This window comes from Rhinoraja longicauda, chromosome 28, assembly GCF_053455715.1.
Source record: "Rhinoraja longicauda isolate Sanriku21f chromosome 28, sRhiLon1.1, whole genome shotgun sequence".
Taxonomy (NCBI): domain Eukaryota; kingdom Metazoa; phylum Chordata; class Chondrichthyes; order Rajiformes; family Arhynchobatidae; genus Rhinoraja; species Rhinoraja longicauda.
Window position 1 is genome coordinate 32,288,567 of NC_135980.1, and position 23,737 is coordinate 32,312,303.

Sequence of the window (23,737 nt, forward strand, 5' to 3'; positions counted from 1 at the left end):
AGGTCTCCAGCGTTTTGTGTCTATCTTTGGTTTAAAGCAGCATCTGCAGTTCCTTCATACACAAGGATGTAGAGTAGATTTATGGGAATGTTGCCAGGACTCAACGGCCCGAGGTATAGGGAGAGGTTGGGCAAGCTGGGACTTTATTCCTTGGAGCGCAAGAGGATGAGGGGTGATCTTATAGAGGAATAGATCAGGTAGATGCAAAGAGAATCTTGCTCAGAGTAGGGGAATCGAGGATCAGAGGACATACGTTTAAGATGGGGGGAGGGGGAGATTGAATAGGAACCCGAGAGGTAACTTTTTCATTGAAAGGATGGTGGAAATATGGAACGAGCTGCCGAAAGAGGTAGTTGAGGCAGGGACTATAGCAACATTTAAGAAACATTTAGACAGGTACGTGGATAGGACAGGTTTAGAGGGAAAAGGCCCAAACGCAGCCAGGTGGGACTAGTGTAGCTGGTCGTTGTGGGCAAGTTGGGCTGAAGGGCCTGTTTCCACGCTGTGTGACTCTATGACTCTAAGTCATTAGATACCAATGGACAATACAGCCTGGGTTGGAGGGGAAATTAGAAATGTGGTCTCATGAATTAAGAAGTGCTACCCAGGCTTGAAGTGCTGCCTGAAATGAGAATGCACCATTCAGCTCTTCATTAACATCTAAAAGCAAATGAAAATGGCCACCCTCAATGTAGAAAGAATCTGTCACTCCAGAAGTGGCCCCAGTGAAGTATAATTAATCACTGTGAGGGGAAGAGACAGGCAACCACTCCTTCGTCTGTACTTGTTGATGGGTTACATCGGTCAGCAGACCAAGGGTTGAGAGGTTGACCACATCTCATTGTCCACGTTGGTCCTTCATGCCGTGGGTGGGTGGACCACCCTGCGTGACTTTGGAGAAGTGGCCCCTTGAGCTCCTCTTGGATGGAAACACCAAACTCCTTTCATCAGTAACAGCCGCTCTTTCATCCACTGACACTTGTCTTTGCACAGTGTTACGGGAAGGTGGTCACCCAACAGCCCCGAGCCCTGACCTCCTGGGAGTTACCATCCAGAGTGAAGGGAGGCTTTGTTGTGGTGCTAGCTTTGGTCAATGTATCACTAGCAAATATAAAAACGGCCTTCCAAGATCGTCTGAGGAATTCATGACAGCTAATGCAAATATATTACAAACATCAGCAAGAAAAGTAGACAGCAGGAGAGAAATACTGCAGGGACTGTTTAACGCACGTATGTTCAGCATGGGGTTGAAGGGTGGGAACAACTTTGAGACCACAATACGCAGATCGGTCACTCTTGACCTCCCTGTCCTCTGGTGACCTGCGGCAGAACTGCAATTGGGAATGGTTTAGGATTACACAGAGATATAGCGTTCAATAATAAACCATGCAGTGGTTCACACAGAGATAACATTCAACAATAAACCATGCACTGGTCCACACACAGAGATAACATTCAACAATAAACCATGCACTGGTCCACACAGAGATAACATTCAACAATAAACCATGCACTGGTTCACACAGGGATAACATTCAACAATAAACCATGCACTGGTCCACACAGAGATAACATTCAATAATAAACCATGCACTGGTCCACACAGAGATAACATTCAACAATAAACCATGCACTGGTCCACACAGAGATAACATTCAACAATAAACCATGCACTGGTTCACACAGAGATATAACATTCAATAATAATAATAATAATATATTTATTTTATATAGCGCTTTTCAAGATACTCAAAGACGCTTTACAAGCAAACAAGACATAAAAACAAACAAACAAAAGATTTGTCCTGACGATATAATGTCAAGGCCCTTCTTCAGACTTGAGTGGGAGGTTCATAGATAAGGAAGTGTATATGTGTATAAGGAAATCCACTTCCCACTCCCCTGACATCAGTCTGAAGAAAGATCTCGACCCAAAACATTACCCATTCCTTCTCTCCAGAGATGCTGCCTGTCCCGCTGAGTTACTCCAGCATTTTGTGTCTATCTTCATTTTAAACCAGCAACTTCAGTTCCTTCCTACACATACTAACTATCAGCACTTATTTAAAGCTCTTTCCACACAGAATCCAAAACAGAAAGGTTTGTGATTGTCATACTCAGTGATTTCTGCCGTTTTAAATCCACACAGTGTACATAATACAATAGTTCAACAGAGCTTTATTTGTCATTCGGTACCAAGGTACCGAACGAAACTACATAGCAGTCACACACAAAAAAGAACACAAGACACATAACCCCAACACAAACGTCCATCACAGTGACTCCAAACACCCCCTCACTGTGATGGAGGCAACAAAACTTCCACTCTCTTCCCCACGCCCACGGACAGACAGCTCGTCCCCGACCGACCCGCACAGTCCCCGCAAGGGGATGGAAGTCCCCACGGCCGAGTCGCACCGGGCGCTGAGATGTCTCGCGGCCGAACCGGGCGATGGAAGGCCATCTCTGCCGATGATGAGATCTGGGTGCAGAGTTGAACAAGATGCCAGTTCCAATGTTCGGTCTCGTTTCACTGTTCTCGATTGTAACACAACAGTCAAGTGGCCAAGTGGTGCTAAATGACACGGGATCAGGATGTCCAATCACAAACAACGTACAGCAGGCCACTCATCATTAAGTGCACACCTGTATTTTTTACTCTTGTGGGAGATATCTTGGACCAGTACCATTGTCATGTGTCCAGCCGCTCACTTTACTGCCTCCTTCTATTATCCCAAGCTGAATGACCGTCACCATAAGTTCATAAATGATAGCAGCAGAATTAGGCCATTCGGCCCATCGTCCACTCCGCCATTCAACCATGGCTGATCTATCTCTCCCTCCTAACCCCCATTCTCCTGCCTTCTCCCCATAACCCCTGACACCTGCACTGATCATGAACAGTCAAGGGCAAGAGTGTGGGGGAGCACCATCTCCTGCAGGTTCCAGTCCACATCTCACACCGCTCCTTGCAACTCCCAAGCGGGCAGCAACATGGATGTGCCTGCCCCAGACAGAGCAGAGGGGGTGAAGGAGGAGGCTCATCGCAAGTTACAGGAGTAGAATGAGGCCATTCAGCCAATCGAGTCTACGCCATTGAAACATGGCTGATCTCTGCCTCCTAATCCCACTTTCCTGCTTTCTCCCCATAACCATCGACACCCGCACTAAACAAGAACGTCTATCTCTGCCTTTAAAATATCCACTGACTCGTCCTCCACAGCCCTCTGTGGCAATGAGTTCCACAGATTCACTACCCTCTGACTAAAGAAGTTCCTCCACATCTCCTTTTTTAAAAGAGCTCCCTTTAATTCTGAGGCTGTGACCTCTGGTCCTAGACTCTCCCACCAGTGGAAACATCCTCTCCACATCCACTCTACACATTGGACAGGGCAGTGTGAGTGTAACAATGCTCGCACTGTCGCGGGCAGTGTGAGTGTGTAACTGTACTGGGGTAGTGTGAGTGTGTAACTGTAGAGGGCAGTGTGAGTGTGTAACTAGAGGGTAGTGTAAGTGTGTAACTGTAGAGGGCAGTGTGAGTGTGTAACTGTACTGGGGTAGTGTGAGTGTGTAACTGTAGAGGGCAGTGTGAGGGTGTAAGTGAGTGTATAAATGTGTGTGTAAGTGTGTACGTGTGATTGTGTGTGTAGGTGTGAGTGTGTAAGTGTGCGTGTGTAAGTGTGCGTGTGTGAGTGTACGTGTGAGTGCGATGCTGGCCTTGCTAGCGATGCTCGTTTCCCACGAGGAATTAGAAAACTGAATAGTGAAGCTGCCATGATTGGCGAGGTGGAAACGGGGTGAGAGTGCAGCCGGAGAACATGGCTGCCAAACACAACAGCGGGGGGGGGGAGAGAGAGAGAGGGGGGGGGAGAGAGAGAGAGAGAGGGGGGGAGAGAGAGAGAGGGGGGGAGAGAGAGAGAGGGGGGGGAAAGAGAGAGAGAGAGAGAGAGAGAGAGAGAGAGAGAGAGAGAGAGAGAGAGCGAGAGAGAGAGAGAGAGAGAGAGAGAGAGAGAGAGAGAGAGATAGAGAGAGATAGAGAGATAGAGAGATAGATAGATAGATAGATAGATAGATAGATAGATAGATAGATAGATAGATAGATAGATACGATTGAATCACCCCTCTCTTCCTGTAACACCTCACCTGCAGCACCTCACCTGTAGTGCTCCTGCAATGCTCCTGGCTCTCCACCGTGCCCTCACTGGGCTGGCCTGCCAACCCTTGCCCTGACACCCACTCATTTGTATTTGGCAACGTCCCCAGCTATTGGTTTGTGATGTTGTGCCACACTGGAGCACGTTGTGGGTGGAAGGTGATGCATGAGTTGCTGTGTGTAGCAGCACAATAGTGCACATTGCCCCTGAACCATGGGAGGGAACTGCAATATGGCCTGACTTCCTGCAGCATTACACTCTGTTACAGACAGTCCACATCTGCAGCGTTACAGTCCACATCTGCAGCGGTACAGTCCACATCTGCAGCGGTACAGTCCACATCTGCAGCAGTACAGTCTACATCTGCAGACAACCCCAGCCCACACTGGGCACTGGACAACCCCAGCCCACATTGGGCACTGGAACCACAGCCCGCACTGGGCACTGGAACCCCAGTCCAGACTGGGCACTGGATCCACAGCCCACACTGGGCACTGGACCCACAGCCCGCTCTGGGCACTGGAACCCCAGTCCACACTGGGCACTGGATCCACAGCCCACACTGGGCACTGGACCCACAGCCCGCTCTGGGCACTGGAACCCCAGCCCACATTGGGCACTGGATCCACAGCCCACACTGGGCACTGGACCCACAGCTCAGAATGAAGAATGTGCTCGTCCTCTCAGGACCCTTGTAGGACGGCACAGTGGCGCAGCGGGTAGAGCTGCTGCCTCACAGCACCAGAGACCCAGATACGATCCTGACCTCAGGAGCTGTCTGTGTGGTGTTTGCACGCTCCTCCTGTGACCACGTGGGTTTCCCCCGGGTGTTCCGGATTTCCTTCCACATCCCAAAGACGTGCGGGTTGTGGGTTAATCGGCCCTCTGTAAATTGCCCCCCAGTGTGTAGGGAGTGAGATAACATAGAAACAGTGAGAAAGTGGGATAACATAGAACCAGTGTGAACGGGTCATCGCTGGTCGGCGCGGACTCGGTGGGCTGAAGGGCCTGTTTCCATGCTGTATCTCTAAACTAAACTAAACTAAAGAACCAAGACAATAAATGTATCCTGACACCCAGTGTAGTGGGGAGGATAACCAATGCATGGCTCGGACGGACGTGGTCATAGGTTTGAGCAGCGGTACAGATATCTGCAAATAGAGCGAGACTGATATTTGTCTGCGTGCTGATACGTTTCCTCATTTATTGTTGTGAGCCCGACCAGCCGTTCCATGTGTTTTCATGAATTGCCCCATTGTGCTTTGTGACGCCTTTGACAGCAACTCAGAGTGAGATTTTGTGCACGAGAGCCCTGGCCATGCAGTTCAACGTGAGGAACATTCACCTGATTTGTCATGAATACAAACGATCCTGATCAGCCAATTCAGACGTTGTAATTGAGTGTTGTATGAGCCAATTGGAATGTGAGCCAAACTCATAATAACGCTCTGGGGTCGTTATGCTTGCAACTGGTTCAGCACAGGGTATCACCAGTCGACAAGCGCATAAATTCATCCAGTAACGCGCACCGGGTGAATTTCCAGTGGTTGTCTGGGCATGTTTACTTTTGGGCTAAGCAAACAATTTTGTCATTGTAATGAAATGGGACTCGGGCAAAGCTAAGGTGGAATCTGACTTCAGGTATAATTATTCTTCAGGATGCTGTTATTGAGCTGGTTGTGTGGAGGCTCTGGTGATATTAGCTGGGTGAACAGATGTGCAGCGTTAATGAAGAGGCTGTGGCCAGATATGTTGAACAACCAACCCCTCCCTCACGTCACACGCACTCATGTTGTAGCTATGCATCAATGTGTTTCAAGTGCCAATGACTTTGTAGAGGAGAATTTATCGATTTCTTCAATGTTTTCCTCGGATGTCCAGGTTCATATTATTAGTTCATAAGTGATAGGAGCCGAATTAGTCCATTCGGCCCATCAAGTCTACCGCCATTCAATCATGGCTGATCTATCTTTCCCTCCCAACCCCATTCTCCTGCCTTCTCCCCATAACCCCTGACACCCGCACTAATCAACAATCTATCTCTGCCTTAAAAATATCCATTGATTTAGCCTCCACAGCCGTCTGTGGCAATGAATTCCACAGATTCACCACCTCTGACTAAAATAAATCCTCCTCAGCTCCTTCCTAAAGGAACGTCCATTAATTCTGAGGCTGTGCCCTCTGGTCCTAGACTCTCCCACTAGTGGAAACATCCTCTCCACATCCACTGTATCCAAGCCTATGAACTATATTTCAGTGCCATATGATCAGTCCATATGATCAGTCCAGTGCCATATGATCAAAGAGTGCAAGTTACACATTAGAGAGTTAGAGTAGGGCCAGTAGATTTCCCAATCCTCTCGGAAGCCAACACATCTGTGATGTACATCCCAGGGAGAGGAACTTGAAATGGATGATCACTAGGGTTGCCAACTTCCTCACTCCCAAATACGGGACAAGGTGACGTCACCACCCCGCGCCCCACTTGACCTCACCCAGCCAGCGGCCACGTGCTCCCGCTCCATCTACGCAACCCGCCTCCCGGCCCGGGCGGCCACCATTGGTGAAGTGGGAGCATGTGGCCGCTGGCTGGGTGAGGTCATGTGGGGCGCGGGGCGGTGACGTCACCCTTTGTCCCGTATTTGGGAGTGAGGAAGTTGGCAACCCTGCTAATACGGGACAAGGGCGGTCCCGTACGGGACAGACTAGTTTAGCCCAAAATATGGGATGTCCCGGCTAATACGGGACAGTTGGCAACTCTACTGATAACGGAACATTTTGGCAAAGGAAGCATTGAAAGAAATAGTGAGAAAACAAACAGATGGATTTAGTTTAAAAAATAGCTTTTTAGTCTTTTTTTATCATAATATTTTTCGAGATCTTTCTGTTCCTAGAGAAGGCATTAAAACTGTGAATACATGATGAAGGAACTGACAAATATAGCAGGAAGCCTTCTTAATTGGAGCTTATGTACAAAAATTATAAATATTATCTTTATTTAAGCATTGTAGAGATACCGATGCATCTTGTTAAATACTGACCGGTGGAGAGGGGGGGATGCTTTGTGTGTTGGTCAACCTCTAGTACACTCACTCACTGACCCAGAGGCTCTAGGCATAAGGACTCCTCGTGGGAGAGTCTAGGACTAGAGGGCACAGCCTCAACATTAAAGGACATTGCTTCAGGAAAGAGATGAGGAGGAATTTCTTTAGTCAGAGGGTGGTGAATCTGTGGAATTCTTTGCCACCGAAGGCTGTGGGGGCCAAGTCAGTGGATATATTTAAGGCAGAGATTGACAGATTCTTGATTAGGGCGGGTGTCAGAGGTGATGGGGAGAAGGCAGGAGAATGGGGTTAGGAGGGAGAGATAGATCAGCCATGATTGAATGGCGGAGTAGACTTGATGGGCCGAATGGCCTAATTCTGCTCCTATCACATGACCTTATACAGTCATAGAGTGATACAGTGTGGAAACAGGCCTTTCGGCCCAACTTGCCCACACCGGCCAACATGTCCCAGCTGCACTAGTCCCACCTGCCTGCGCTTGGTCCATATCCCTCCAAACCTGTCCTATCCATGTGCCTGTCTAACTGTCTCTTAAATGTTGTGATAGTCCCAGCCTCAACTACTGCCTCTGGCAGCTTGTTCCATACACCCACCACTCTTTGTGTGAAAGGGAACACTATACACCAACACAATGTCCATACTGACCATGACTGCATAGGTTTCATGCAGGTGCTCTGGATTCCTCCCACATTCCACAGACGTGCAGGTTTGTTGGATAATTGGCCCTCTGTAAGTTGGCCTTAGTGTGTGGGGAGTGGATGTGTAAGTGGGATAACATAGATCTAGCATGAATGGGTGATCAAAGGTAGGAGTGGATGAGGGGCTGAAGGGCCTGGTTCCCTGCAGCATCTTTTAATCGATTCCAAGCGTCAGTGGGTTCCGTGGATCAGCAAGGTCAGCTCTTGCTCCCAACATGGCTGAGAGTGTAGGAAGGAACTGTAGATGCTGCTTTACATCAAAGATAGACTGCAGAGTGCTGGAGTAACTCAGCGGGACAGGCAGCATCTCTAGAGAGAAGGAATGGGTGACTTTTTTGGGTTGAGATCCTTCTTCAGACGAGAGTGAGTTAGCTTGATGGATCAGTGGTCAGACCAGCTGACCTCTCGTTCCACCTTTACTGTAACCCTAACCCTAATGCATTATTCTGAGACAATGGTCAATCCGCCATTCAATCGTGGCTGATCTATCTCTCCCTCCTAACCCCATTCTCCTGCCTTCTCCCCCCAACCCCTGACACCCGTACTAATCAAGAAACCATCCTTCTCTGCCTTAAATATATCTCTTGACTTGGCCTCCACAGCCTTCTGTGGCAATGAGTTCCACAGATTTTCCTCAGCATTCGTTGGAGACGAGGAAAACAGAAAGTTAATTGAAAGCCTCTGTTGAGCAGCCTGTTCTTTCTCCACAGATGTGAAGCATATCGTAGTGTTTGTTGGCAATGGAGCTGGAGCCAGCACCAGCACAGAGAGGCTGGATGTTCAGCGCATACTGAAAGTGAACAGGACTCTGTTCGTTGGAGGAAGGTAAATGCAGTGGTTCTGACATTTCTAAATGATGTACCATTATCAGTTAAAATCATCTTTTTAATAATCCTGTTTCTTTGTTTTAATGAGACTATAATGATCATGCAATGTCTCCATGGTATTTTTGTTATTCGACTGAAATGTTAATGAATTAACATCAAAGTTTCATAGAGTTTTGAGCTCAATTAGTTTTGACTTTGAATATCCACATTAAAAGTTCATCATTTAAAACTTACCCAGTCGTGAGTAAATGCAAGCTGGGAGTATGCACGTCTGTGTAAGCCATGCACTATCACTGATCTGCATTGATCCTTGCCACAACTGGTTTACTTGTCTATTTATTCACAAAATGCTGGAGTAACTCAGCAGGTCAGGCAGCATCTCGGGAGAGAAGGAATGGGTCTGCTCTCTAATCACCAGTGTGTGTATCTGCCACAGAGACTTTATTATAAACATGTGTGTGTGTGTGTGAGTGCGTGTGCGGGCGCGTATTTGTGTGCCTGCGTGTGTGCTGGTGCTCATAGTACAAGAGTGTGATGTACCAGGATCTCACCGCATTGATCGTGTGCGCGTGTGCATGTACGTGTGTGTGCTGGTGCTCATCGTACAAGTAAGAGTGTGATGTACCAGGATCTGACCGCATTGATCCACCTCCACATCAACCTGCAGCCACTCCTCACACACCATCTCACCTCCTAAAGGAAATGACATTCCCTTCTCCAACACATCCATAATGGATTCCGCTGGCTCTTGTTGGGACAATGTCGATAATCACCACCTTTTAGAAAATCTTTTTGACTCAGTCTGTGACTGAACAAGTTAAGCCTTGATAGTGAACAGGACCCTCTTCACGGGAGGAAGGTAAATATTTCACACACAGGGTGGTGGGTGTATGGAACAAGCTGCCGGCGAACTGTCGGCGACAGCCTGGTCGCTGGTAGTCGCCTGAAAATCGCCTAAGTGGGACAGGCCCATTACAGGCTGGGAATGTTTGTCATATTAGAAACATAGAAAATAGGTGCAGGAGTAGGCCATTCGGCCCTTCGAGCCTGCACCGCCATTCAATATGATCATGGCTGATCATCCAGCTCAGTAGCCTGTACCTGCGTTCTCTCCATTCCCCCTGATCCCTTTAGCAAAAAGGGCCACATCTAACTCCCTCGGTCCTAAAAGACTTCCCCCTTATCCTTAAGCTGTGACCCCTGGTTCTGGACTCCCCCAACATCGGGAACAATCTTCCCGCATCTAGCCTCTCCAACCCCTTAAGAATTTTACATGTTTGTTTGTTTGTTTGTCTCAGAGACCATCAAAGCTCTGAGTTCATCATTCTGCCAACATCATTTCTGGGGAGAATCTACATCCAGTCGATGTTTATCCAGCATTTTCCGTGCCCTAGACTCCTGGAGCCTTGCAGCAATGCATCACATCAATGCTGGCCTTCCTGCTTCTCTCCACTAATCCTGCATTGGCACCATATCTCTCCACGCCTGGTGTATTTAAGCTGCTCACGTGATCAAGTGATGCCAAAAGCTGGGAAGGCAAATGCCCCATGTACTGGGGCGGCACGGCGGCAGAGTTGCTGCCTCACAAAACTCACACGTAGAAGTGTGAAAACGCACCCCTCCAGATTCAGGGAGTTTCCTCTCAGCCGTTATCAGGCAATTGAATCATCCTACTGTAGTGAGTCCAAACGAGCGATATTATCCAAAGACTTTATTGTCGATAAAACCCGTGACAAACGCAACGCACTTACTCTTGGACTAACACTAACTTCGCTCGCTAATCTAATCTCTAACCCGAGTTTGGCGCCAGACATTTAAATACCTCGCGCTCCCGCAACCCGTGACCCGTAAACCAATCCGAGGGTTCTAGACTACCTGGCCAATCCGTATGCCCCTACATGACCCCCCCCCCCCCCCCCCAGAACCCTCGAAACCATACCTCACGGGCGCCCGAACCTCCCGCCCGGAACGTGTATGGAGGGGGGAAACTGATATCGCCAGCGTGACAGGAGGCGGGGAGGACGCCGCCGCTGGAGGCAATGGGGGGGTCCCCTGGCACGGAGGGTGCAGGTGACGGGGGACACTTGATCGACAACGGCGGCCCGGGCCCAACAATAGGCGGCGGGGGCCCGAGAGGTGGCAAACAGGGCGCCGCTGGTGGGACCAGTGGAGCGACCACCGGCCGGCCCCGGCGCAGAGGCTGAGCCACCGACACGGGGAGGTCCTGGTCCAAATGGGCAGGCTTGAGCCGGGACACCGAAACGAGCTCCTGCCGATTTACCACCTGCAAGGTGAAGGTGACAGTCCCTCTTTTCAGCACCTGGAACGGGCCCTGGTAAACCGGCCGAAGAGGGGGGCGGCCGAGGATGTGCCCAGCTCAGCCTTCGGGGCCGTACGAATGCCGAGGAGGACCCAAGGCAGCTGGTCAGCCCAATCGTGGCCGGTCAGGCGAGCACAGAGGGACGCCTTCAGCTGCCGATGGAAGCGCTCAACCATCCCGTTGGCTTGTGGATGATAGGCGGTGGTCTGCTGTAAGCGAGACCCATACAGCAGTGCCAGCGCGGCCCAGAGGGACGAGGTTAACTGGGCCCCCCGATCCGTGGTGATGATAGCCGGGACGCATAAACGGGCCACCCAATGCAACGCCAGGGCCCGTGCACAGGAGGCCGCCGAGGTGTCCGACAACGGCAGCGCCTCCGGCCAACGCGTGAACCGATTAACCACCGTCAGCAGATGCGTATAACCCCCAGAATAGGGCAATGGACCCACCAAATCCACATGGATGTGGAAAAAACGGACGGGGGGAACCTCGAATCTCTGGTATGGGGGCTGGACATGGCGATGAACTTTGGAGGTCTGGCACGGAATGCAGGCGCGTGCTCAAGCTGCCACCTGCTTCCGCAGGCCGTGCCAGACAAACCGGGCAGCCACCATGGCTGAAGTCGCCCTGATGGACGGATGTGCCAAGCCATGAATGGCCTCAAAAACCTTACGCCGCAGGGCGGCAGGCACCACCGGGCGAGGGCGTGGAAGGGAAACGTCACACCACAACTTGGTACCTGTGGGGCCACACGCCACCTGCTCCAAACACAGTCCCGAGGCTGTGGAGGTGTACACCGCGGCAGTCCCTTCCAGGCGCTGAGCCTCCGCTAGCTCCTGGAAATCCACCTGTTTACCCACAACGGCTACGGAGGGAATGGCCGGCCGGGACAGTGCATCAGCAACGGCATTAAGCCTACCCGCAATATGACGGACATCGGTGGTAAACTCCCAAATCAGGGTGAGGTGCCGCTGCTGGTGAGCCGACCACGGATCAGAAACCTTAGCAAAAGCGAATGTCAAAGGTTTGTGATCCGTGTAGGCCACAAAAGAGCGGCCTACCAAAAAATAACGAAAGTGGCGGACTGCTAAATAAAGGGCCAGGAGCTCCCTATCGAACGCACTATACTTGAGCTCCGCTCGAGAGAGCTGCCGGCTGAAAAACGGCAGGGGCTGCCATTGACCTTCGACCTGCTGCTCCAAAACCCCACCCACCGCCACGTCTGAGGCCTCCACCGTCAGAGCCGTGGGGGCGTAGGAGCGCGGGTGTACTAGCATGGTGGCATTGGCGAGGGCCTGTTTGACCGCGACAAAAGCCTTCTCTGCAGCTGCGGACCATACCAACTCAGCAGGGTTACCCGCGAGGCATTGAAAAAGGGGGCGCATGACCCGAGCTGCTGCAGGCACGAACCGGTGATAAAAGTTCACCATGCCCACGAATTCCTGCAAGCCCTTGATGGTAGTGGGGCGTGGGAAAGAGCGGACCACGTCCACCTTAGCTGGCAAAGGAGTGGCACCGGCCGGAGTTACCCGGTGACCCAAAAAATCCACCACTGACAGGCCGAATTGGCATTTGGCCGGATGGAGAATCAGGCTGTGGTCTTACAGCCTCTGGAACACCGTGCGGAGATGAACCAAGTGCTCCTGGACCGAACGGCTGGCAATCAAAATATCATCAAGGTAAATAAACACAAACGGCAACCCTCGACCCACCCGGTCCATCAGACGCTGGAATGCCTGAGCTGCATTTTTAAGGCCGAAAGGCATACGCAACCACTCAAACAACCCGAACGGAGTAATGGTAGCCGTTTTTGGAATGTCCGGCGGGTGGACCGGGAATATCCCCGCACTAAATCAATTTTTGAAAAAATTGTAGCCCCCTCCAGGCTAGCTGAGAAGTCCTGAATGTGCGGAATCGGGTAGCGGTCCGGCCGTGTTGCCGCGTTGAGACGACGGAAATCCCCACATGGTCTCCACCCCCCAGACGCTTTGGAAACCATATGCAAGGGGGATGTCCACGGACTACTCGAAGGCCGAATAATTCCCAGCCTCTCGAGCCATGGCCAGCTTGTCGGGTGGGAGGCGCCATGCCCGGGCAAAAACCGGCGGCCCCTCGGTCGGGATGAAATGAACGACCCCATGCTTCTCGGAAGGTGCATCGAAACGCTGGACGAGGAGCTGCGGGAAGTCGGCTAGGACCGCATCGAACTGACCGAGAGCCGTGGTAATGGCCTGGATCGCTGGGCTGGGTGGGGCGGCGCTTGTAGGAGCCTCCGGCCCGGTACCTCGGGGCCGTACACCAGCCGAGGGTTGCAGGCCCCTCCCGCGGACGTCTGCGACCAAAGAAAACGCCCATAGGAAATCTGCACCCAAAATGGCCTGGCCCACATCCGCAACGATGAAATCCCAATGGTAGGTCCTGGACTCGAAGGACAGGCACATGGCCCTTTTACCGTAAGTACGGATGGGGCTACCGTTCACTGCAATGAGGGGCGGGCCCTTCCCCCCCGCTCGAACTTCGCAGTCATAGGGGGGCACAATACTCACGACCGCTCCCGTATCCACCAGAAAAACCATCTCGGTACTCTGATCTGTAGCATAGAGACGGCAGTTACGGCCAATCGAGACTGCCTCTACATTCGATCGGTCCAGGCATTTCCCGGAAACGAACACGGGGCTCTGCAGCTTCGGGCCTCACTGCCCCACCGTTGATGGAAAAAGCACCAGCCACGCCTATTCGGCCCTGTTGTTCGAGCCCGCTGCCAATGAACAGGCGCCGCAGCCCTTTCTTGGCGGGCCGACTGCGAAATAGCAGCCGACGTGTCGCTCTCCCGACTACCGCTGGGCCTCGAGACCCGGTTAACCAAGCCGTCTCGGGTGTGCCGCTCCCTAACGAGTGTTTCGGCCTTCTCGGCGAACGCTACCGGATCTTCAAAAGAGACGTCCACCAACACCAACCTGACGTCCCCAGGTAGCTTCTCCCGAAAGGCCGCTTCGAACACCATGCACGACTGATGGTCGCCCATCAAAGTCAGCATCTCGGACATCAACTCCGACGGCAGCCGCTGCCCCAGCTCTGGCAAATGGAGGAGCTTCAGAGCCTGCTGGTTCTGGCTCCAGCCGAAAGTCCTCAGCAGGAGCCTCTTGAGCCCCACGTACTGCCCCGTTTGGGGTGGGCTGGTCAGGTACTGACTGACCCGCGCAGCCACCTCCGACTGCAGACAGCTCACCAGGTGGTGGTACTTCTCCTGGTCTTCCTCCACCCTTTTAAGATGGAACTGGGATTCCGCCTGCACAAACCACAGGTGCGGCTGATGGGCCCAGAACGGCGGTAGATGAATCTCGCCCGCGCTCGCTCCCGCCTGCGACATGCTGCTGCTTCGATTCTTACGTTCGGGGTCACCAATGTAGTGAGTCCAAACGAGCGATATTATCCAAAGACTTTATTGTCGATAAAACCCGTGACAAACGCAACGCACTTACTCTTGGACTAACACTAACTTCGCTCGCTAATCTAATTTCTAACCCGAGTTTGGCGCCAGACATTTAAATACCTTGCGCTCCCGCAACCCGTAAACCAATCCGAGGGTTCTAGATTACCTGGCCAATCCGTATGCCCCTACACTACCACAACCAGAGAGCAGTGCTGAACTATTATCTACCTCATTGGTGACTCTCGGACTATCCTTGATTGGACTTTGCTGGCTTTACCTTGCACTAAATGTTATTCCCTTATCATGTATCTGTACACCATAGATGGGCCGATTGTAATCATGTATTGTCTTTCTGCTGACTGGTTAGCACACAAAAGTTTTTCACTGTACCTCAGTACACGTGACAATAAACTAAACTAAAACTGAACTGAACTTCACAGCGCCAGAGACCCGGGTTCGATCCTGACTTTGGGCGCTGTCTGTACAGAGTTTGTACGTTCTTCCCGTGACCTGCGTGGATTTTCTCCGGGTGCTCCGGTTTCCTCCCACACTCCAGACCTACAGGTTTGAAGGTTAATTGGCTTGGTGTAATTGTAAATTGTCCCTAGTGTGTGTCGGACAGTGTTAGTGTGCGGGGATCGCTGGTCGGCACGGACTCGGCGGACTGAAAGGCCAGTTTCCGCAATCATAAGTGATAGGAGCAGAATTAGGCCATTCAGCCCATCAAGTCCACTCTGCCATTCAATCATGACTGTTCTCTCTCCCTCCTAACCCCATTCTCCTGCCTTCTTCCCATAACCCCTGACACCGTCGTATGCCTAAACTAAACAAAACTATATTTCACAAATGGGAGTGTGCTGTCCGTTGTTTGCGGATGGATTAAAGTCACCCCAGTCCTGCCGTTGACCCTAACCCTTCTTGTCATCGACACTCCCTGTACATGCGATCAGCTGACCAGAAGGACCTTTGTGTGAGCGTACCGTCCATGGCAAACTAAGTTACCATCATCAAATGGATTTCTTCAATAAAAAGGTGAAGGATTGGAGACCAGTCCAAACTCATTAGCAAATACTTCCTGCAGCATGGGACCCAGTCCCCGAGATCATGGGCATAGAAACAAACATGGGGACTGGTCAACCAGGCGTAGGAAGGGGGCAGAGAGGAGATGGACTGTAGCTTTACAGATGCTAGAGGATCTTTGTGTGAATGTGTCCGTGACAAACTAAGTTACCCTCAGCAAATGGATTTATCCAGTGAAAGATGGCTGCTAAACTATTCCCTCCTCTTTAAGTTTTTTTTTCTTTAGCTAAGCTGCGAATTTTGCATGCAAGATTTACTGGAGTATCCCCCGAATGATTGGACACAAGTGAATGATTTTACGGTCGGCCGTCGACCTGAGCCAGCAGTTCACCAAGGAACAGTTTATTATTTATGTGCAGACATTTAAAAAGTTAAGTCCGCTTGAACTAGTCATAAATAACGTCTTTTTCCTGCTGGCAATCCATCGTGTCTCACTCACACTTTCTAACGAGTGTGTGATTAATCTGCGGGTGAGCTCACAACCTGTGCATGCGGTAACAGAACCATTTCTCACCTTTTCTCCCATTCCCATGAAAATACTGAGTGCCATGTTTACATATTGTGATGCGCAGCTGCAAGTGGGTATTTCATTGTTCTATCTGGGACACGCGACAATAAAACACAAAGACAGACACAAAATGCTGGACTAACTCCAGGGGACAGGCAGCATCTCTGGAGAGAAGGAATGGGTGACGTTTCAAGTCAAGACCCTTCTTCAGCAGTCGAGACCCTTCTTCAGACTGATTTTCTTCTTTTGACAGTAACAACATCTTTATGAAAAGCAGCAACAGAAATGACCAGCAAAAGTTCCTGAACTCGTAACGTACCGAGTGAAGATAAAACTTCAGCTCCCAACAACAGAACAGGGAAAAGCCTGAGTGGAGAAAGATCTCAGCCCGAAATGTCACGCACTCCTTCTCTCCACAGATGCTGCCTGACCCGCTGAGTTACTCCAGCACTCTGTGAAACGTCACTTATCCATGTTCTCCACAGATGCTGCCTGACCCGCTGAGTTACTCCAGCACTCTGTGAAACGTCACTTATCCATGTTCTCCACAGATGCTGCCTGTTCTGCTGAGTTACTCCAGCACTCTGTGAAACGTCACTTATCCATGTTCTCCACAGATGCTGCCTGTTCTGCTGAGTTACTCCAGCACTCTGTGAAACGTCACTTATCCATGTTCTCCACAGATGCTGCCTTACCCGCTGAGTTACTCCAGCTTTTTGTGTCTGTCTTCGGACTTTGAAGAATTGCATTCCAAGGCCTGAGGACTGAAAGTGATCCTCTGCTGTCTGCTTTCTGTGTTCACTGGATGAAAACCTCAGTGTGTTTTGTCTCCTCATCATTGGGAAGGTGCAGTCACTTCCAATTAATGGTTCAATTGATTAGTGACTGAAATGGTTTTCCTTTGGAATGCCAATGTAAAAGGAAACCTGTTTCATGGACATTCAGGAGAAAAACATTTTGATACCAAATGTTCAGTTCACAGCTGGTTTTAGTGGCTTCAAATTAGATCATTTTAGTTTATTTTATTTTATTTTTATTTCCTCATTTTTATAATTCTGGAACCAGGGCTTTTCCAATCCTGGTGCAGTACTGATTTGCTACAGTTCATTAACCGTGGTTGGAGGGAATCCAGAGCCTCCAAGTCGTTCTGTAAATCACACACACAGGCACCACCCAGGTCAGGGTGAGCAGCAAATCCATTTTGCTGTAGCTGTTAGACGCTGCCCTAAGTTCCACCACAACCTCACACGTTTCTGTTCTGGAGTCAAAGCCGCAATGAATGCTTCCAAAACTATGAGTTGTCAGTTGTGCATCAGAATAATGTCACATGAAAGAGGAAAGGAATTTAAGAAGGGAGTTTTACCGAACAGATAAGAGGCCAAGATTTGTAGATGAAAGTCTTGTAGATGCAACAATAGAAACCTCACAGTGGCTTTGCTGATAGAGGCAGAGACTTTGCAAAAGTGAAAATTTATTTTAGGGTAAAGCAATTTTCTTCATGTTTGATTATTGGCTGAATATTCATTGAGTTGTAAATCTTTCTGATATTTCAGTTGACCAAATTTATTTAAACATGTTTGCATTTGGCTGAGAATCATTAAACATGTGCATAAATAAGAATGATTAAATATAGAATGATCAAACATGTGCGACAGTTAATTAAATATGTAATAATCAGATGCAGAAATGAAATGATTGAATATGTGCATGAATTAAAAAAGATCTTATAAAGAATAAGATGAGATTTCTAGATGCTGCAATATAATGACTATAGGATAATGCACAAATATAATGGCTGTACGAAAAATATAGGATAAAGTGATGCTTCAGGACAGCTTTACACAAATGTTCTTTGCCATAGATACTTGTGCTGAAGAAGGGTTCCAACCCTAAACGTCACCTATCCATGTTCTCCAGGGATGCTGCCTGACCCGCTGAATTACTCCAGCACTGCGTGTGTACCTTCTATACGTGTGCTGCGTTGATCCTCATGGTGGTTGCTGTTCGGTGTAATCTCGTCCCTCCTGGGGCTCCCATTGCAGGACCGGACACAGGTGTGGCCTCAGGGGCAAAGGTGTGGCTGCAGGTGTGTGGTGTGGCCTCAGGGCACAGGTGTTGCTACACTGCCCCAGGGGCAGGTAGTCCAGGCTGACCAACCTCTGTGGGGATTTGTGTGAGGGCTTGTCTGCGGACCCAGTGATATGCCCAATGCAGAGCGTAGTGCCAGTGTTGTGCCCAATGCAGAGTGCAGTGCTAGTGTTGTGCCCAGTGCTAGTGATGTGTCCAGTGCAGAGCGCAGTGCCAGTGTTGTGTCCAATGCAGAGCGCAGTGCTAGTGTTGTGTCCAGCGGCAGTGTTGTGTCCAGTGCAGAGCGCAATGCCAGTGTTGTCCAGTACACAGTGCCAGTGTTGTGTCCAGTGCAGAGCACAGTGCCAGTGTTGTGTCCAGTGCATAGTGCCAGTGTTGTGTCCAGTGCCGAGCACAGTGCCAGTGTTGTGCCCAGTTGCTGCTCCACATCCCCAACCATTGGTCACCCTCGGAGTATTGTGGAGTTCTCTGCCATAGGAGGCAGTGGAGGCCAATTCACTGGATGTTTTTAAGAGAGTTAGATTTAGCTCTTAGGCTAATGTAGTCAAGGGATATGGGGCGAAAGCAGGAACGGGGTGCTGATTCTGGATAATCAGCCATGATCATATTGAATGGTGGTCCTGGCTCGAGGGGCCGAATGGCCTACTCCTGCACCTATTTTCTATGTTTCTATCCTTTGCTGCCTTTACCTTGCACGGAAGGTTATTCCCGTATCTTGTATCATCCACACACTGTAAATGGCTCAAGTGCAAGCATGTATTATCTTTCCGTTGACTGGAAAGCTTTCCACTGTACCTCGGTAAACTAAACTGTAACAGTAACTGTATCGGTGGAACCTTGACCAGTGACCACACTGGTCCCCATCTCTCCTCGTATTAGATGACCGAGGCACTGACTGTGACTCTGGAACATAGAGGTCTGGAGGCAGGCAGTATCTCTGCTGGCAACAGCTCCTGTTGCCTCCTGTCTTTGCAGGATATCCCCATGGCACAACTGCAAGAGCCCTCGGTAACTATTTCTGTTCAATGCATGCAAGGGTTTGGCTACATGGAGATTGACAGGTAACATTGATCATGACTCCAATCCCGTGTGTCCCAGAGGCTGTGGCTTCAAACCCCACTGTAGGTCTGTGCATGTAGTCATAGAATCATAAAGCCATAGACTGATACCTCGTGGAATCAGGCCCTTCGGCCCAACTTGCCCACACAACCCATCTACATTAGTCCCGCCTGCCCCCGTTTGGCCCACATCCCACTAAACCTGTCCTATCCATGTACCTGTCTAAATGTTTCTTAAAAGTTGTGATAGTACCTGCCTCAACTGCCTCCTCAGACAGCTCGTTCCATGCACCCACCACCCTCTGTATGAACAAGTTACCCCTCAGATTTCTATCAAATCTCCCCCCCCCCCCCCCTCCCTCCTTAAACCTGTCCTCTGGTTCTCAACCCTCCTACTCTGGGCAAGAGACTGTGTGTCTACCCGATCTATTCCTCAAATGATTTTGTACATTGTGAAATCTAAGATGGTAAAATTAGTGCAATCTCAGAGACGCTGCAGGATATTAACTCTCCCTGTCACGTGCTGCAGTGCAGATTATAAAGCTGTTTGTGGTTGTCTTCCTGTCTCTGCTCCAGTACAGGGGAGACCAGCAAGGGATTATAGTAGATCCCACACAGCTAATGTGGATAAACCAAACAACAGGACACAGAGTGCTGGAGTAACTCAGCGGGTCAGGCAGCATCTCTGGAGAACATGGATAGGTGCCGTTTCACAGAGTGCTGGAGTAACTCAGCAGGTCAGGTAGCATCTGTGGAGAACATTGGATAGGTGACGTTTCAGAGTGCTGGAGTAACTCAGCGGGTCAGGCAGCATCTCTGGAGAACGTGGGGAGCTGTTTCCCTGCTGTATAACTCTGTGACTTCAAAATGGACATTAAGACAGCTGTTCCACAGTTGTTGCCTGGTCAGCAGGTGGGCACTCTCTGGGTGTAAAGAGGCAGCATATCAGAGCAGCTCCACTGCTTATTTCCCTTTGGCATTGCGTGATTGTAGCTTCAGCTCAGTGTAAAATGTACAATAAAGTTGGGTGTAAAATTACTGCATTGATCAAAGACAGGAGACAGGATCCCAGGTAAAGTTATCTCAACCTGTTCCAGCTCAGATAGAAAGGCGAGGCAACACTGAGTGAAACTTAAAGCGCAGGTACATCATTACGGGGCATTTCATCAGTGGCAAGTTTATATGTCGAGAAAATGTTTGTAGAAATTCAGCCGCGTCAAAGATTGGTAAAAGCGTGGAAACGGGCTCTTCGGCTCAACTTGCCCACACCGGTCAACAATGTCCCAGCTACACTAATCCTACCTGCCTGCGCTCGGTCCATATCCCTCCAATCCTGTCCATGTACCATGTTATCTGCCTGACAACATGGCGGTGTTCACTGCTCTTGTGGTGAACCTGTTCGTTGCGGCACTGTTGTTGCTGCTGCGGCCGCCTGCAGTCCAATGCGTTGGGGTTTTTTTCCTGTTTGTTTTTGAGTTGTGTTCGGTTGGGGGGTCCGTGGGTGGGTGGGGAGTTGGGTTGGGGTGGTCGTGGGTGGGTGGGGGGTCGGTGGGTGGGTGGGGGGTCGGTGGGTGGGTGGGGGGTCGGTGGGTGGGTGGGGGGTCGGGTGGGGGTAACTTGCAGGCCATCTCTTCCCTAACGGAGGGGTGATCTCTTCGGGCCGCACCTCCGTTCGCACTGCAGCCTAACACCGGCCTGGCTCCAGGAGCGGGCAGCCTCCGGTGGACCTGAGGCCCCGGTTCACAGAGCCAGCGGGCTTACTCACCATCGGAGGCTTTGGCCACGGCCACGGGGCCTGTGTACATCGGGAGTCGTGGATCCCGGCTTGGCGACCGGCTCGGTAGTTCCAGCAGCCGCGGCAGCAACACCAACTTCTTCCGCCCCGAATCGCGGGGCTTGGGTCGACCCAGAGGCCGGACATGCCATCGCCCGGCGCCGTGGGAGTTTACACCGCCCGGCGGGGGCTTCATGCCGGGAGCCTCGGCCGTCTCGGCGTAGCAGTTCGCTGCCCACCGCGGGAGAAGAAGCGCAGAGGCAGGGAAGGATTAAACAGTTTGGCCTTCCATCACAGTGAGGATTGGAGGGACTCACTGTGATGGTTTGGCCTTCCATCACAGTTTGGCCTTCCATCACAGGATTGGAGGGACTCACTGTGATGGATGTTTTTGTGTTGGACTTGTGAATTGTGTTTGTTGCTTTATTGCTTTTTATGATGTTGGACTGCATGGTGGTGAATTTGAATTGCCTTTCGGGGACAAATGAAATGCTTATGACTATGACATGACCTGTCTAACTGTTTCTGAAACATTGGGATAGTCCCAGCCTCAACTACCACCTCTGGCAGCTTGTTCCACACACCCACCACCCTTTGTGTGAAAAAGATACCCCTCCGATTTCTATTAAATCTTTTCCCCTTCACCTTGAACATATGTCCTCTGGTCCTCGATTCCCCTACTCTGGGCAAGAAACTCTGTACATCTACCCGATCTATTCCTCTCATGATTTTATGCGCCTCTGTCAGATCATCCCTCATCCTCCTGCACTCCAAGGAATAGAGACCCAGCCTACTCAACCTCTCCCTATAGCTCAAGCCCTCGAGTCCTGGCAACATCCTTGTAGATCTTCTCTGGAGCCTTCTGTGCATTCCGAGTTTTAACCTTTTACTATTAGAAATTAACCAACAATCCCACCATCATTTTGCCGATGTTCCCTTTGGCTACTGTGCATATACTGAGGGTTACACACTACACACATCGGCCTGAGCAGACATGCCTCACCCCGTCAGCATGGACTACCAGTGTATCTTAATGAGTCTGAAGAAAGGTTTCGACCTGAAACATCACCCATTCCATCTATCCAGAGATGCTGCCTGACCCGCTGATTTACTCCAGCATTTTGTGTCTATCTTCAATGTATCATAGGTCTGTCAGAGGTTAAAGGCTGTCAGTGGATACCCTTCACCGTATCGTGCCAGCTTTTCCAGACCCGGTCACTGTCCGACTCCCAATCCTACTCTCCCTCTCCAGTGTGGAGTGGCATTTGCCCCACTTTTCCAGCCTCACGTTGCCCCTGTCCCTGACGTTCTTGCTCGTTGGTGTCCACACCTTGGTTTGGTCACCTGTGCCTTGGTTGGGCAGTCCTGGCTATCTCATTGTTATTTCTCAGGTGTGTAGGTGTGTGTGTGTGTATGTCTGTCTGTGTGTGTGTGTGCGTGTCTGTGTGTGCGTGTGCGTGTGCGCGTGTGTTTGCTCGCGGGATGGTTTACAAATGCAAATCATTATTTACGCATCCTGTGTGTATAATTCATATAAACAGTGTAGCTTTACTATTTTTGAACCTTGTAGATAACTGGATTGAAATCAATACTTGCACTAAGCAGCATCATATATGGGCCTAATCAGTCTGTGGCTAAAGGTCATACTGCATTGCCAAACTAATCCATAAAAATGCTTCATTAACAGGGCATGGTACTTTGGTAATAGATTAGTTGTTGTGCTGACAATTATTGTTCATACATTGCTAATTGCCAGTAAATGAGCAAAGCCAAGCTCCAGTCAGGAGCGAGGGATTTTCTGTGCGCCTCTATTTCTACTTCACCTCTGACAGTGGGGCCGAGAGAATGCAGTTACTGGAAGCCCGCCCCTCTCCCGCACTCTTTGCAGAAAACTCGATGAAGTCTCATTCACGAATCCTTCCGTGATGGTGAAACGTTGTGCAAGGTTGCACCACGAATGGTCCACCAGTCCCATTCCCACTCCTATTCCTATTCCCAGTCCCAGTCCCACTCCCATTCCCAGTCCCACCCCCATTCCCATTTCCCAGTCCCATTCCCAGTCCCACCCCCAGTCCCATTCCCACCCCCACTTCCCTTCCACCACTCCCACCTGGCTCACCCTGTCACCTACTACCAACCTCCATCCCTGATGCAGCCACATATTGCCGGTCCTTCCTCTGTCCTCTCAGTCCTGATGGGGGTCTTGACCTGAACTGTCGCTGTACATCTTTAGCCGGACCTTTGCCCAAGAAGGCCGGCATTTCTTGACCCGCTGAGTCCAATCGCCATCTGTTTCATGTTCTTGCATCAGCAGGTTCTTCTGACCTTTTAAAAGAGTTCATAAAATTGCAGTCAGTGCCTGTGAGTGATCGGCCCCGACCCACACCTCCACAGATGCTGCCTCACCTCATGTCTATTTCCTCTATTTCCTATTTTGATTTCTGATTTTTAGTCTCTGCAGTATTTTCCACCGGGATTCCTGAGCTGGGTGCCCTCACCACTGCCCTGCCGCCACTGGCCTGCCACCACTGGTGCCCTCACCACTGGCCTGCCTCCACTGGTGCCCTCACCACTGGCCTGCCACCACTGGTGCCCTCACCACTGGTGCCCTCACCACTGGCCTGCCTCCACTGGTGCCCTCAACACTGGCCTGCCACCACTGGTGCCCTCACCACTGGCCTGCCACCACTGGAGCCCTCACCACTGGCCTGCCTCCACTGGTGCCCTCACCA

At 50.5% G+C, this 23,737-nt stretch overlaps 1 protein-coding gene across 3 annotated transcripts in view; it reads left to right on the forward strand.

Annotated features, from left to right (window-relative positions):
- Window positions 1-23,737, forward strand: part of LOC144607243 (semaphorin-6B-like) — a 284,386-nt gene that overhangs the window by 81,985 nt on the left and 178,664 nt on the right. For all 3 annotated transcript variants that reach the window (XM_078423936.1, XM_078423937.1, XM_078423938.1), the window contains exon 3: window positions 8,628-8,742. In XM_078423936.1, coding sequence (XP_078280062.1) covers window positions 8,628-8,742 — 115 coding nt within the window. The remainder of the gene's footprint in view (window positions 1-8,627; window positions 8,743-23,737) is intronic.